Source organism: Phoenix dactylifera, chromosome 4 (assembly GCF_009389715.1).
Source record: "Phoenix dactylifera cultivar Barhee BC4 chromosome 4, palm_55x_up_171113_PBpolish2nd_filt_p, whole genome shotgun sequence".
NCBI classification, from domain to species: domain Eukaryota; kingdom Viridiplantae; phylum Streptophyta; class Magnoliopsida; order Arecales; family Arecaceae; genus Phoenix; species Phoenix dactylifera.
Genome location: NC_052395.1, coordinates 12,814,102 through 12,829,174, shown reverse-complemented (window position 1 = coordinate 12,829,174; position 15,073 = coordinate 12,814,102). Strand labels below are relative to the sequence as shown.

General features: G+C 39.5%; 1 protein-coding gene across 1 annotated transcript; it reads left to right on the top strand.

Annotated features, from left to right (window-relative positions):
• The first annotated feature begins 6,737 nt into the window (after positions 1–6,737).
• LOC103712684 (solanesyl-diphosphate synthase 2, chloroplastic-like) lies at positions 6,738–14,673 on the top strand. Its single transcript, XM_008799269.4, has 6 exons — positions 6,738–7,248; positions 7,333–7,463; positions 8,726–8,853; positions 8,946–9,049; positions 13,657–13,784; positions 13,867–14,673. Exons 1-6 carry the CDS (start codon positions 7,101–7,103, stop codon positions 14,413–14,415), a joined length of 1,188 nt encoding a protein of 395 aa, XP_008797491.1. The 5' UTR covers positions 6,738–7,100; the 3' UTR covers positions 14,416–14,673.
• Positions 14,674–15,073: the final 400 nt, after the last annotated feature.

Here is a 15,073-nt window from a genome sequence, read left to right as displayed (position 1 = left end):
AGAGGAAAGGAAGACAGATGTTGCTGTAGATCATGGAAGGATTATGGTCTAGGGCTAGGGTTTCATTCGCAAGGGGCCACGCACACATGCGGAGGGAGGGAGGGAGGGAGAGAGAGAGCGAGAGAGGGAGAGAGAGAGAGAGGAGGAGGAGGAGGCTGCCAACTTCAGAGGGTGGAGCATATCTAAAAGATGGTATATGGAGGAGATTGGAGACACCACAAAAAAAAAAGAGAAAAAAAGAAAGAGGAAGCAGCAGCGAAGGCCCAAATTGTGGACAAAGGATGTTCAAATCGTCCAATTCAACAATTTTAAACAAGACAAGTTTTTGCGAATTCCATATCTTAATTTGCCCCACCCAATTTTTGTTATCGTGTAGTGGGTCATATGGGTCAACTCGTCTAGAGGACCAATATCAAGATATGTAGAGTAAATTACAACACTTACACCCAATATCAAAATATTTACATTTATTATACCTACATTTAGTAGTTTGTAAAATCTACGCTTACATCGCATTCAATTAATTAATAATTTGTTTACATTATGTGAAAAGTCAAAATTGCTCTTGAGTAAATTATAAAAAAAACCTTTGGGATTAGGAATAAAATATATTTACATCCAATAGTTCGAAAAACCTACACTTATTTTCTCGAGGTTTATTTTTATCTAACATTTTAACTAATAACTTGACAGAGTATTCGCCAAATCTTTAACTTAAGTAGGACTTAAATAGCATATCAAAAAAATTTAAAAAATGACCAAACTAGCCTTAAGTGATATAACATCCATCAAAGGAGGAGAACCACTGTGAGGCTCCACATGTCTGAAGCTTGATTTTGATAAATCATCAAAAAAGAACTATATGTTAATGAAAAACAATCTAAATCTCTCGGGCAAGTGCATGCCTCTAAAACTTTCTACTGTAGAGAGTTAGTATCAAGAGTTCTGCTACTTAAGCTAGCTTGTTTACGGTCCAAGCTACGCTATAGAACTGCAATTAATGCACTCTCCAAAATAAAGAGATCTCATGCATGTACTAATTTGGATCCTTTCAATGATAGGCTGCTAGAGCTATCGTAATTTTATATATAGACATAGGGATACTCATTCACAACGACAATGTTAAAAAATCATGTCTACGGTACTTGACAAAAACTTAGAATCAGCAAATAATACACTGGTATCCCTGATCTCTGTGACATAGTAGGCGGAGAAGCGAGAACAAACCTGATAAAAAAGGTAGCTCGTTGCGGAATATTGGTAGAAAATTAAATATGTTCCTTGTCGGATGCTAGTTGGGAATGAACCTTGGCGTCGGTCGCTCTTTGGGAAAGGATGCTCATGGTGGGGTGGTGAAGTGAGAAATAAACTCTAGTCACTCAATCTCGAAGAAAAGAAGACTTTTAAAGATAGAAAACTTCGAAGAAATCAGAGAGACAGAAAAGTAAAAGAGGAGCTTTATTTTTTTTAAAGGAGTAATTTTAAATTTTTACAATAGATATATAGTTTCATTAACGCTGTCAATTTAATTGGTGTAATTGTAGGTTCTACAAATATATTAGGTGTAAGTATAATAAATGTAAACCTTAGGAGTATTTTTGTAAGATTATTTTGGTAATTTTAAAAAAATTTCGGATATGGCATTTGGGTTCCAACAAAATCAATAGCTTGACTAACATTTTATTGAGTTATGGATTAAAGTATTAAATAAAAATAAATTTTAGAATGACTAGCATAGATTTTTTATAAGATTAAGTGAATATGTAATTTACTTCTAATTTTAGAGAAATTTTTGTAGTTCACTCAAATATTTATCATGGAGAGTTCTAGGAAAGGTTTCGGACTTGTCTTTTACATATGAATCATGTACAGTTTCATTACTTGCTATAATCTTCTTAAAAGTTAAGCTACGAAGTGATGTCAAGAAAGCTTTCCGGATAGAGGTGGGCAACGGGCCGTGCCGGGCCGGCCCGGCCCAGGCCCCCCGGGCCCAAAGACTAAACGGGCCGTGCCTGGCACGGCCCGTCCAGCACGGAAGGCCAGCCCGGCCCGGCCCCAGGCCCCTCTATTGGTGGGCCGGGCCGGGCACGGCACGCCACGGGCCGTGCCAGGCACGGCCCGTAACGGGCGCAAACGGGCCGTGCCAGGCACGGCCCGCAACGTCTCCAAACGGGCCGTGCCTGGCACGGCCCGTAACGGCTCCAGACGGGCCGTGCCAGGCACGGCCCGTCTGGAGAGGGGGGAGGAAAATAGCCGTTTCCAACGGCTATTTTCGTGAAAATGACCATTTTACCCCTTCCAACAGTCCAATAACGGCTGAATTGAGGGGTATTTTGGGAAAAAAAATTTTGGGCTTCTATAAATAGCCCATTCCTCCCTCATTCTCACCACACCAAACCTCTCATTCTCTCCTTCTCTACTGCTATTATTTCTCTCTTCTAAAGTGCTCTTCTAGCAATTTAATTTTTAGTTTGTTCAAGTGCTACACAAGAGGAGGTTCCTGTTGAGAAGAGAAGGTCGCTTCTGTTGAGAGCACAAGAGGAAGCTCGGAATCTCGGCTCTGCCTCTGCCCTCCGACCCTCTACTCAATTCCTCCTTGCGGTTAGTTTTTATTTTTTGAATTAATCATAGATATGTCATCTTTTGAGGAAAGTCAGTTTGGCATTCCTGTTTCTGAGGGAGAAGAAACTAATCCCCAACCCCCTGTTCCTAGTTCCTCTAGAACTGGTGAACCGAGTGAAGGTCAAACCTCTTCTCGTAAGAGGACTAGTACTGTATGGAATGAATTTGATAGAGTTATGGTTGAGGGAGTCTGGAAAGCTAAATGTAAAAAATGTGCCAAACTTTATAGTTGTAGTAGTAGTGGGGGAACAGGGCATTTAAAAAGACATCAAGAGAGTCATAGGATGCATGATTCTCATGCTCAAACTCAAAGTACCCTTAATATATAAGGGGGATTACTTGTAGGTAATTTTGCATATAATCATGAAAATCAAAGAAAAGCACTTGTAAAATGGATAGTTAAGGATGAATTACCTTTTAGTTTATGTGAATCTTTTAATTTTGAAGAATATGTTCAATTAAACCTACAACCTGCTTACAAAAGAACTAGTAGGCGTACATTTAGAAGAGTAGCTATGACCAATTTTTTAGCAATGAAACAAAATTTAATTGAAACACTTTCTACTTTAAATGTAAAAATTTCATTAACTTCTGATATTTGGTCAGCATCTGTAGGTAGTAATTGTTTTATTGCCATTACTGCTCATTATATTGATAATGATTGGCAATTAAATAAACGTATTCTTGCTTTTCGTGCTTTTGATTTTCCACATTCTGGGCAACAAATTTCAAATATAATTTATCAAACTGCATGTTCATATAATATTAATGATAAAATTATGTCTATTACTTTTGATAATGCATCTAATAATAATTCTGCTGTTGTATTATTAAAAGACTCATTGCATCCCATATTAGATGGAAATTTACTGCATATTAGATGTGCATGTCATATCTTAAATCTTTCTGTTCAAGCTGGCATGGGCATGATTCAAGATGTGATTTCAAAAATTAGAAATGCAGTTTCTTTTATTCATGCTTCTAGATCAAGACTTCAAGAATTTAAGGAATTATGCATAAATCATGGTAAACGTTTTAAAAAAATTTAAATTTGATGTAATTACTCGTTGGAACTCCACATATAGCATGATATATGATGCATACCCATATAAAAATTTATTAAGTGCATATATTAATGATCGTGGATTAGGATTTACATTGACTGAAACTGATTGGAATAAAAGAAAAATTTTGGAAGATTTTTTGCTTAGTTTTTATAATGCTACCAATGTTCTTTCTGGTATTTATTACCCTACTTCATGTTCATTTTTACAACAAGCATATATAATTAGTCAAAAATTTGCAGAACATAGATATGATGATGTTTTAATGCCTATTATTGACCTCATGGAATCTAAATGGAATGAGTATTGGGACAGGATATGTCCTATGCATAACTTAGCTGCTTTATTTGATCCTAGAGTTAAATTAAATGGCGTGCTAATTTTACTTGATGCATACTCTGAAAATATGAATCAAGATGCTGAATCTGCTAAAGACGAGGTAAAAAAACTTCTTTATGATATTTATGCTATATATGATGAAAAAATTCGTGGATCTAGAACACAAATACAAACCTCTATTTCTCCTTCTAGTAGTTCTCGTTCGTCATCTATTTTTTCATTCATTGCACAGAGAAGACACACACATGCTTCAAGTTCCTCTTCATCTTCTTCATCTTTAAGTAGTGAACTAGAATTTTATTTACGAAATGATCTTCATTCTGCATATGATGAAAATCAAATAGAGAATCTAGATGTATTATCTTGGTGGAAGAGTGTTAGAAATCAATATCCTGTTATGTCTGCAATTGCACGCGATATTTTAGCTGTGCCGATGTCCACGGTAGCATCGGAATCCGCTTTTAGTGCAGGTCGGCGTGTTCTTGACGAAAAGAGAAGTAGGATGACGGGCGAAACGGTGGAGATGCTTCTCTGCTTCAAGGATTGGCTGGATGCTGAGGCAAGACTTCAAGATAAAGGTGGACATAATACAACATCCTCTGATGATGATGATACAAACACTACTGAAGACTGAAGACTGAAGACTGAAGAGTGAATACTGATTCACTGAATCACTGATGATTAGTAAGATTTCTTAATTTTTTATAATTGTACATTTTTATTGTATTCTGGAGGTCAGACCAAGGTCCAAACCTCGGCCCTTTCTTAGTTTCTTATTGTATTCTAGAGGTCAGACCAAGATCCAAACCTCCCTTCATGTACCATTTTGATTTAAATTAATAAACTGGTAGGGGTCTATGCCAAACCCCCCACCATTAAGGTGGCTTTATATTCATAAATCATAAATTCTTAGTGTTCAATATTTATTAATTTATTAAAAAAATTTATGAAGCATTAATTTTTATCGGGCCGAGCCGGGCCCAGGCCCGGACCGTGCCAGGCCCGCGTGCCAGCCCGGCCCAGGCCCTTATGGGCCGTGCCGTGCTGGCCCGCGGGCCGTGCCGTGCTGGCCCGCGGGCCGTGCCGTGCTTGGCCCGTGGGCCTAGACCGGGCCGTGCCGGCCCAGGCCCGAAGCGGGCCGTGCCAGGCACGGCCCGCTGGCCAGGACCCTCTAGCCCAGCACGGCCCGGCACTGTAGCTGGCGGGCCGTGCCGGCACGGCCCGCTTCGTGCCGTGCCGTGCCGGGCCGTGGGCGGCCCGGCCCAGTGCCCATCTCTATTTCCGGATATCAAGGAAATGGACACCACGGCCCGGCCCAGTGCCCATCTCTATTTCCGGATATCAAGGAAATGGACAAAAAGTGATGAACAACTCATTCGAGTGAGGCATATCAAGTCCAATATTTCAGAACTTTAAGCATAAATTTTTAATACTATTAATTATATATATAATTTATTTTTAATCTCAGAAAGATTTTACAATTTTCTCAAATATTTATCGTGGGAGAGCCTAGGTTTTCAACTAGTCTCTTATATATGAATGACGCACAGTTTCATGTCTTGCTATGGTCTTCTTAGAAGTTAAGTTGCGAAGTGATACTAAGAAAACTTACTGTATATTATGGAAACGGACAAAAAGTGACGAACAACTCATTCGAGTAATTCATATCCAGTCGAACAATTCAGAACTTTAACGTACCCAACCCAATTAATGTAGACTTTGTTTTTGTACCACCTGTCACCTCATCATAAAAGAACTTAATCCAAGTTTCATATAATATATGCTGCAAACGTCAAATCAACTGTTGTTGGAGCATGCAAAATAATGCTCCAGTGTGACGTGGTTTTCAATTTATCACTCGACAAGTGCACACTGTAGACAGGTCTAATGCACTCTTGCAGCATCCATTCGAAGTTCCATATTAAACGATTCCAATTAACTTGAAATTATTTCCCTTTTCACTGTAATAGCTCTTCCGTTACAAAACTATATTTTTCATTGCTGTTTTTGTTATTTAAAGATAATACTTGTTTTGATAAGGCCATATTTTATTTTGATACAAAATTTTATATCTATTATAATATCACATAAATGATTCTAGTGCAAAGTTGTTATATGCAAGATAATACTCGTAAAATATCTGCTTATAAAAATACAGCCTTATCATCAAAGTCGACGGGACGGTTTAACTAAATTGTTATTTATTTATTGAAAGTATGCACGAATCATCTCATGACAATAGAATGACAAGTTCTTACCAACATTACAACAACTACAACCTCATTGGTTGCTGACGGATATTAATTTGAACCCCAAAAAAGCAAACACACACCTAATCAAGACCCAGGGAACATCAATGGGTTCATTCCAGCTTACATGAAAAAAAAAGAGAGAAAAAGATGCAATGATTCGAGAGCTTATCCTCTGGCAGTCACAAGGTTCACCCAGGAATGTTGAGACAAGGAACCGCTCATATTAAATTGTCTTGACCGATCCAGCTCAAGTCTTTAACTTATCGATACACAGATATAAATGTCTCCATGATAAGAGTCCGGATTCTCAAAGGTGCTCCCACCGTGGCAAGATCTCGTCCCTCCGTTATCTCTGGTTCGGAACACCCAGAGTCTCCTCCACGGCTCCGTCCTCCGTGTCCCGCCCCTCCTCTCTCTCAAATGATAAGGAGGACCCAGTTCACAAAGGCTCTCGTGGACCTCATGGATCCACCTCAAAAGCCGGCGGAAAGTCTCCGGCTATTTAAAAAACGTTACTCCCTCTTTCGCTCTTCTTCCTCCTCCTCCTCCTCTCTTTCTCTCTCTCTATCTATAAAATCACACGCATAGACTCACATGCCTATTTATTGAAGGCCCGACAGCTCTGGCAGGCCCAGGCCGACGGGGGATCTTCGGGGGATTTGGATGCGTATCTTTGGCCTGATTCCAAGTGGTTGTTTGGTTTGGATGCGCGGTAGTTTGAATGAGTGTTAACTGGTGTTCGAGCTCTGCCTCCTCTTGTTTCGGGAACTGGTGGGCGTCTTGATCGGGGGTGCCGCCGAGTTTTGGTTGGGTTCTTGCGAGGATGTTTTCGTTGACGTGGAGCCAGAGGGGTTTGGATCTTGTATCTTGTGGGTGCCCTTCGAGTGGAGGCGGCGGCGGGAGGACGCGACGGAGGTCGGTTTCGCGGCGCAGCGCTGGTGCTCGCTGCCGGGTCTCATCGACACAGAATGGTAATTTGTCTCCTTTTCTTGGTATTTGATAGCGGGTTTTGGGGTCTTATTTGGATGAGGTGACCGTGTGTCTTGGGCTTGCAGTGGATGTTCATAGCTTGGGGCCGCCTGTTGGTGTCAACCCTTTGGTATCTGGTGCCGGACCCATTCAGATTTCTGCTTTGCTGGAAGCGGTTTCCAACGACCTGCAGCAGCTAAACAAGAATCTGAAATCAGTAAGTGCTCTTTCTCAATCGTCCTTTATTAGGAATTCTGAAATCTCTTGATTTATGTTGCCAGTGTTGCGGTTATCTATCTTTGCTTACTTGTGGATAGGATATGGGGTGCACTATGAATGCAGATTGGGGGGAAAGTTTCTAACTCAAGTTGGATTCTTGAAACCCTGAGAAATGGCTTCAAGAAAATCCTTAATAAGCATTGAAGCTCTAATCATATTCGGTTTTCAATAACCAAATTAGCGAGCAAGGCTGTTCTAGACAAATCTGGAACTCTACCATGCAAACGGAGAACGGTGCTAACGCCAAAGATGAATCGTTAATAATAAGTGGGTGAAGCAACCAAATGTTCTGTGCTATCATGAACAAATTCCGGTTAACTGAAACTGGAGGCGAGTACACATAGCTGAAAGCATGAGACTCTGCTTAACCCCAGAATATCAGGTGAAAGTACATCAAAGAAAGGATGTTCAGTTTACAGACAAATATCTATTCCTGTTGGTAAGCCAAAGGAAAAAAACAGGTAAACATTTTGGGTGATCAGAACATCAAGGCAACGGGCTAAAGAAATGCTATGAGCAAACTCGAGACAAAAAAATAAATAGTTTAATATTTGTTGGGTACAATCATGTAAAGGCATTGTATAAATAGTATAATTTTTCCTTGAAGGTTGAGTCGGTCTCCTAGTTAAACCAATTGAGATTGTGATGCATGAACTGAATTTACATGCCTCCTAGGGCGTAGGGGTGTTCATAACTGGTTGCCGGTCATCCTAAAATTGCTAGTTAAGGTGGGTAAATGAATGGTAGCAATAGTCAGAAAAAACAGCATCAATCTTATACTTTCCTACTTTGACATATTACTCTGTTGTTAAACCACAATTTGTCCCACAAATTCTTGAATATGAATTCACTTTAGATTTTCGAATGTTGGCCAAGTAGGTATAGCCATTACTTGACCTTGCACTTTTATTCTTCTATATTTTTTCACTTTTCTTCATGCTTGAGTAAAATTTGATATCAAGTATGTGAATCACTTTTAAATTTTAATCCACCTCTCAATTAGAGTTTTTTCCAAGTATCACATTTTCACTGTCATGAGTAAACTAGTTTATTTTCTTGTTTATGTTTTTCTTTTTTGAGAATTTTATTTTTGCTGTTTGTGTTTTCTATTTGAATATGAAGAAGCTTGCTTTGATTATTCAGTTACCTTCATGTTTTTATTGATCTCTCAAATACCCTATCTGACAAATTTTCTAATAGATTATTGGATCAGAAAATCCAGTTCTAGTATCTGCAGCGGAGCAGATATTTGGTGCTGGTGGAAAGAGGTTGAGGCCCGCTCTGGTTTTCCTGGTGTCAAGGGCCACTGCTCAAATTGCAGGTTTAAAGTATGTTTTATCATTTTTTTCCTGATAATCTATAGCAGCCCAAATAACAAAAAAAATACCATGAAGGATTTATTCATGCACTTTTCAACCAGGGAACTATCAGGCCAACATCAACGTTTAGCAGAAATCATCGAGATGATCCATACAGCAAGTTTAATACATGATGATGTGTTAGATGAAAGTGAAATGCGAAGAGGTAGATATTTTATATAGCTCAAATGTTTTCTTTTCATTTTGAAATGCTCACTCTGTTTAAAATTTTTGCAGTTGTTGACTTCATGTATGAAACAAGTGGCATTATGATAACACAAGAATAGCAACCATGGTCTGCCGAACCGGTCTGTATCGGCCGATTCGGCCTGGTACAGATCGGTCTAGTCTGGAACCGATATCCGGAGAGTGTGGATACCGGTTCCAGCTGTTTTCGGGCTGGTACCGACCAGTACGTTTATGTATCGGCTGTGTACCAGTCTCGTACTGGTGCGAACCTGTACCGATTTTTTTTTTTTTAACTACAACGCATGCTCTGTGGATTTCAAACCACAGCGCGCGCACTATGGTGTGAGAGCGCGTGGCCCAAACCCTCGGGGCAGAGCGCGCGCGCTTGCGCGCGGTTCCTCCTACGCATTTTCGGGCGCGGTTCCACCGTGCGCGGCACGATTCCACGGCATGTGGACGCGATTCCCCGTGCGGGCGGGGGAACTGCTGCGCGGGTCATAAATGCCACAGAGTGGCATTTAGCCAGCCATGCGAACGCGAACCAAAAAAAAAAATATTCTTTTTCTGCGCGCATCCATTAACTAAAAAAAAAATTTATAAACAAAAGACCGGTTCGTACCGGATCGGTTCTGATACGAATCGGCAAGTTTAATACATGATGATGTGTTAGATGAAAGTGAAATGCGAAGAGGTAGATATTTTATATAGCTCAAATGTTTTCTTTTCATTTTGAAATGCTCACTCTGTTTAAAATTTTTGCAATTGTTGACTTCCTGTATGAAACAAGTGGCATTATGATAACACAAGAATAGCAACCATGGTCTGCCGAACCGGTCTGTATCGGCCGATTTGGCCCGGTACAGACCGGTCTAGTCTGGAACCGATATCCGGACAACGTGGATACCGATTTCAGCTGTTTTCGGGCTGGTACCGACCGGTATGTATACGTATCGGCTATGTACCGGTCTCGTACCGGTGCGAACCAGTACCGATTTTTTTTTTTTAACTACAGAGCGCGCTCTGTGGATTTCACACCACAGCGCGCGCGCTATGGTGTGAGAGCGCGTGGCCCAAACCTTCGGGGCAGAGCGCGCGCGCCTGTGCACGATTCCTCCTACGCATTTTCGGGCGCGGTTCCACCGTGCGCGGCACGATTCCACGGCGTGTGGACGCAATTCCCGTGCGGGCAGGGAAACTGCTGCGTGGGTCATAAATGCCACAGAGTGGCATTTAGCCAGCCATGCGAACACGAACCAAAAAAAAAATTTCTTTTTCTGCGCGCATCCATTAACTAAAAAAAAAATTTATAAACAAAAGACCGGTTCGTACCGGATCGGTTTTGATACGAACCGGCCTCGAACCGGTCCGATAGGCGACCGGTATGCTTACCGATACCGGTTCAGTGATAGCAGCACATTTTCTTCAAAATTATAGCAAGATAATATAGAAAAATCAAACAGATTTCTTTATTGTTAAACATGAGATTATATAAAGAATTGGTACCGATCTTGGTTATGAGACCTTAATCGCTTGAAAAATGATTCCTACCATCAAGATTCTTGTATCATGTACTTGTGGCGATCAATGTTCCACATTTGGCACAAGTGTGTATTCTAGAACTTCTATTATTGGTTAATTGAGACATTTTGACTTGTTTGAATGTAATGTGTGATATATTTTGAATTATTATACTTAATGTTTGATTTCATAAGCACTTGATATGCTATGAAGTCCCTCAGATATTTGTTGTTTTTGATTCTTTAGTATGCTATTGTTTAGACCATTTTGTCACGCAGAGGAAGGACAGAATGGAGTGGTCTAAGTTTTGCTTTTGTTGTTGGCGGGGTTACAGTGTCCGCCAATTTATACTGAAAAATTTTGCTTTTTCTCCTGCACAACGAAGGAGATGAGAGATAAACATTTTTGCTAGATGTGCCATTCAAATATCTAAAAGCACCAGTTAAGGATTGTAAATTGCAAAGGCAGAGTGGTGCCTCTCATTGACGAGGTGGAAAGAAAATCACCAGGGTGAAGGGAAAGTCTTTCATCTCTTAAAGGAATAGTGGTTCAACTGATTGCAATAATTAGTTGGAGGGTTTAGGTGCCAAGATTTAATTTCCCAAAGAAGAAGCCCTACTTGTTCTATTTTACTTTCATAATGATAACCTGAAACCCAATTTTTTAATCAATGTCACTTAGAAAATCACCTATACCATCTCACATTTGCTTCATTCATGTCATTTTGGACTTGTTGAAAATTCTCGCATTTTTTTGCGTATCTTATATGATGAAGTATTAATAGATCAGTGGGTGGAAAGCTGCAAGTAGAAGACTCAACTCAACTAAGTCTTAATCCCAAATTAGTTGGGGTAGGCTACACGAATCCTTTCCCTCCATTCCGCTCTGTTTAGAGAAAGCTATGAGTAGAAGGGTGGTGTAAAAAATATGAGTCCATTAAGAGAAGGGTTGATCGTGATGATAGCTAACAGATAGGCCAATGGGTACCTAGGAAACTAATTTAAAGCGTGAATTTTTGAGGCTGATTTCAATATGTTGAGCAATAGGTCAAAGATAGATACAGTCATACAAGGTTGGTAGTCATGGGCAAAGGATTTCTTAGAGCCCAATTAAGGTAGAAATAGCTACATTGAGTTCAGTAAGGATATAGGTTCTGAATAGGTTTACTAATGCTTTTGCGGGGCCAATTTAGGTCAGGGAGTTGGTGAGTATTCCTAGACTATTTCAGTTTAGGGTGTTGGGCTATCTGTGAATTGGTTGGGGTCCTAGGTGGAACTTTTAGTCTGAAAGTAACAACTTCCATTCTAAGAAAGCCTTATTTACCCATAAAAGAAACTAAGGACTCTTGGTGTTGTCTACACTAATAATGACCAATTTATTCTTCCAGCATGTGAAAGACAAATATGTTAAATTTGTTATATAATAAATTGTTCATCATATTTCTATTATCAAGTCGAATTCAGGTATGGTCCTAATTTAAGAAAATATCAAGGTTTTTTGGGGAATGCTAAGGGTTCATGTATTTCTTGTTCAGATGTCTTTATTAAACTGTTGTTGAGACTCAGTTAGAATTGAATTGAATAAAATTTTCCTCCTCTTAGAAACTTCTATCAGTGCAACTTCAATTATTTTTCTGGTGATGCAGCTTTGTAGATACCCTGTTCATGAACAAGGTGGGATGTTAATTTTTTAATCAGTAGCAAGTACCCATATTTATTTTTTCAAATATAAAATCATATTACACGAAGCATAAATTCACAGTAAGCTCAACTTTCTTTGGTTGGATAACTGCACGTATTAGCTTAAGGATGCTCTTGTACAAATTCTTTGCATGTTTGTCTGATTGCCAGTTTGCTCAACGTGCATATTTCTTCATGTTCACATAACGATATCACCTTGCACTTGTTTTGGCTTATCCTCCCTGTTTTCCATGGGCATATTCATGCCGCAAGCTCAGTACCTGCCTCATGCTTTTTGGTGGAAGGTCCACTAGGCAATGAGCTGCACAATGGAGGTGTAGTTCTTCCTAGATACCCTCACCCACCAAAACAGTGATGAAGGCAGAATTCGATCCTAGGTCCCTTGGTCCAACTGCCATGGATTTTACCAGCTTGATAAGCTGGCGCCTTTTACCTGCCTCATGATTTACTAACCACTCCCCGGATTAAGAGCAAATACAAAGTTCAGCCTGCTGAGCTAAATCTTGTTGTTGTATGCTGATCTGACATGAACTTTTGTCTTAGCTTGTGCTGCATCAGTATAGAGTTCTGCACATAATTTACACTGTGCAAACGTGTCTTCTTGTATTTATTTCAATAATAAGAACATGCCTTTTGCATAGTCTTGATCTTACATATGGGCATGTGTCTTTGTATGTAGTATTTATTGCCATGTGCTAGAGTCTTCTTATTTGCTGATCCTATCCATGTTTATGATAGATCCTAGCAATAAGGCTTTTTACCATCTACCCTCCTACCAAATTCATATCAGTGTGTGAGTAGGTCTATTACCTTTTGGTGTCGAAACAACAGTATCACATAAGTTATGTGAATCATTTAAAAATGCAATTGCAAAATCTGTACAGATGGATATCTCTAGCTAGTTGTATTTTTTGTTCTTATTAAAACAAATAGTTTCTTTTAGTTCATCTGGTGGCACATTTGATTAGTTGAGGGAATGAAATTCACAAAAAGTCAAAAGCGACAAATTCTTCATTGGTTGTGCGTGAGGCTTATGCATATGCAGTTGACGAATGAGAGGACTATCGAGTTATTTCTAGTTTTGCAGGAAGGTTCTGTTAAAATACCTATCACATGGTGAACTAGGCAACCCGCTGGTCTGCTTGTGTGGGTGTTGGTGTTTGTATACTTGCTTTATCCATGAGCTACTGCTTTATATTTTGACAACTAGATTGGACTTTATGCACTGCAAACTTCACTGCCAAAAGAGCTAGAAGAATGTTTTAGAAATAGTTTATTGAACTGTTCAGTTTCTTAGAGATCACCAAGTTATGTTAAGAAAATTCATTGCTTGAGCTAATAGACCAATTTGTTTAATCATCTCCAGGGAAGGAAACAATTCATCAGCTATATGGGACACGAGTAGCAGTACTGGCAGGAGACTTCATGTTTGCACAATCTTCTTGGTACCTCGCAAATCTTGAAAACATCGAAGTTATAAAACTTATAAGCCAAGTACGTTAGGCAGAAAAACCTTGACTCTTCTTCCCAAATCCTAATTATATGGTTCATTTCTCACGTAACAGTAGTGTCACAGGTTATCAAGGATTTTGCTAGTGGTGAAATAAAGCAAGCTTCAAGCCTTTTCAACTGTGATCTTACGCTGGAAGAGTATTTGCTTAAGAGCTACTACAAGACTGCATCTTTGATTGCAGCAAGCACAAAGTCTGCTGCTATATTTAGTGGCGTCAGCAGTAGCTTGTGCGAGCAGATGTATGAATATGGAAAGAACCTGGGCCTATCATTCCAGGTTGTTGATGACATTCTTGACTTCACTCAATCGGCTGAGCAACTTGGCAAACCAGCTGGTAGCGACCTGGCGAAGGGAAACTTGACTGCCCCTGTAATTTTTGCATTAGAGATGGAGCCTAGATTACGAGATATGATTGACTCTGAGTTCAGTGAAGATGGTTCATTAGACACTGCAATACACTTAGTTAATGAGTGCGGAGGAATCAAGAGAGCTCAAGATCTAGCAAAAGAAATAGCTGACTCGGCAATCCAAAATCTTCAGTGCCTCCCTCAGTGTGAGTTCAGATCTTCACTTGAGGGGATGGTGAAATATAATCTTGAAAGGATTGACTAGAAAAGGTTCTATTGTTGATTGGAGTAAAGCCACTCATTTGACTCCAGTGGGAAAGAAAGAGGGTGCAATGATGAAGCAACACATTGGATCTATGCTGCCTAGAATTGATTTAATCATTGATTTAATTGCATAGGCATGTTGCTATGTGTAAGGTGTTTGATCATTGGTTGAACAACTACTGTGACATTCTATCCTGAATATTTAGTGGGGCAGAATATAATAGTTTCTCTTATACGAATAAAATTTAAAGTTCGTTCATATCTTTTTAGTTTGCTTTCCAGTGTTTTTGTTATATAAGTGATTGGAGTGTTTCAAGGTTGAAGCTGTTACGTCATGGAAGAACAACTCCATTAGTAAATATACTCATCTTGATTAGTATCTGTTTGGTTAATGCATAGGTATTTTACGATAAAAACTAAGAATTATCGCACTCAATTAAATGCCAGCAAGTCTGCCGATGTGAATTGTTAACGTTTTAGCCTTCCCATTTCGTATATCCCTAGAAAACTTCTCTCAATGCCAAATTCCTGTCACATTTTGCTTGAATTTACTTGCAGATCTGAAGCATACGGCTACCTTGGGCATGAGACAATTACCTAAAAATTATTACATTCCGAGGTTCTGCTCCTTCGAGGTAATTAAGAAAGTAAACAGAATT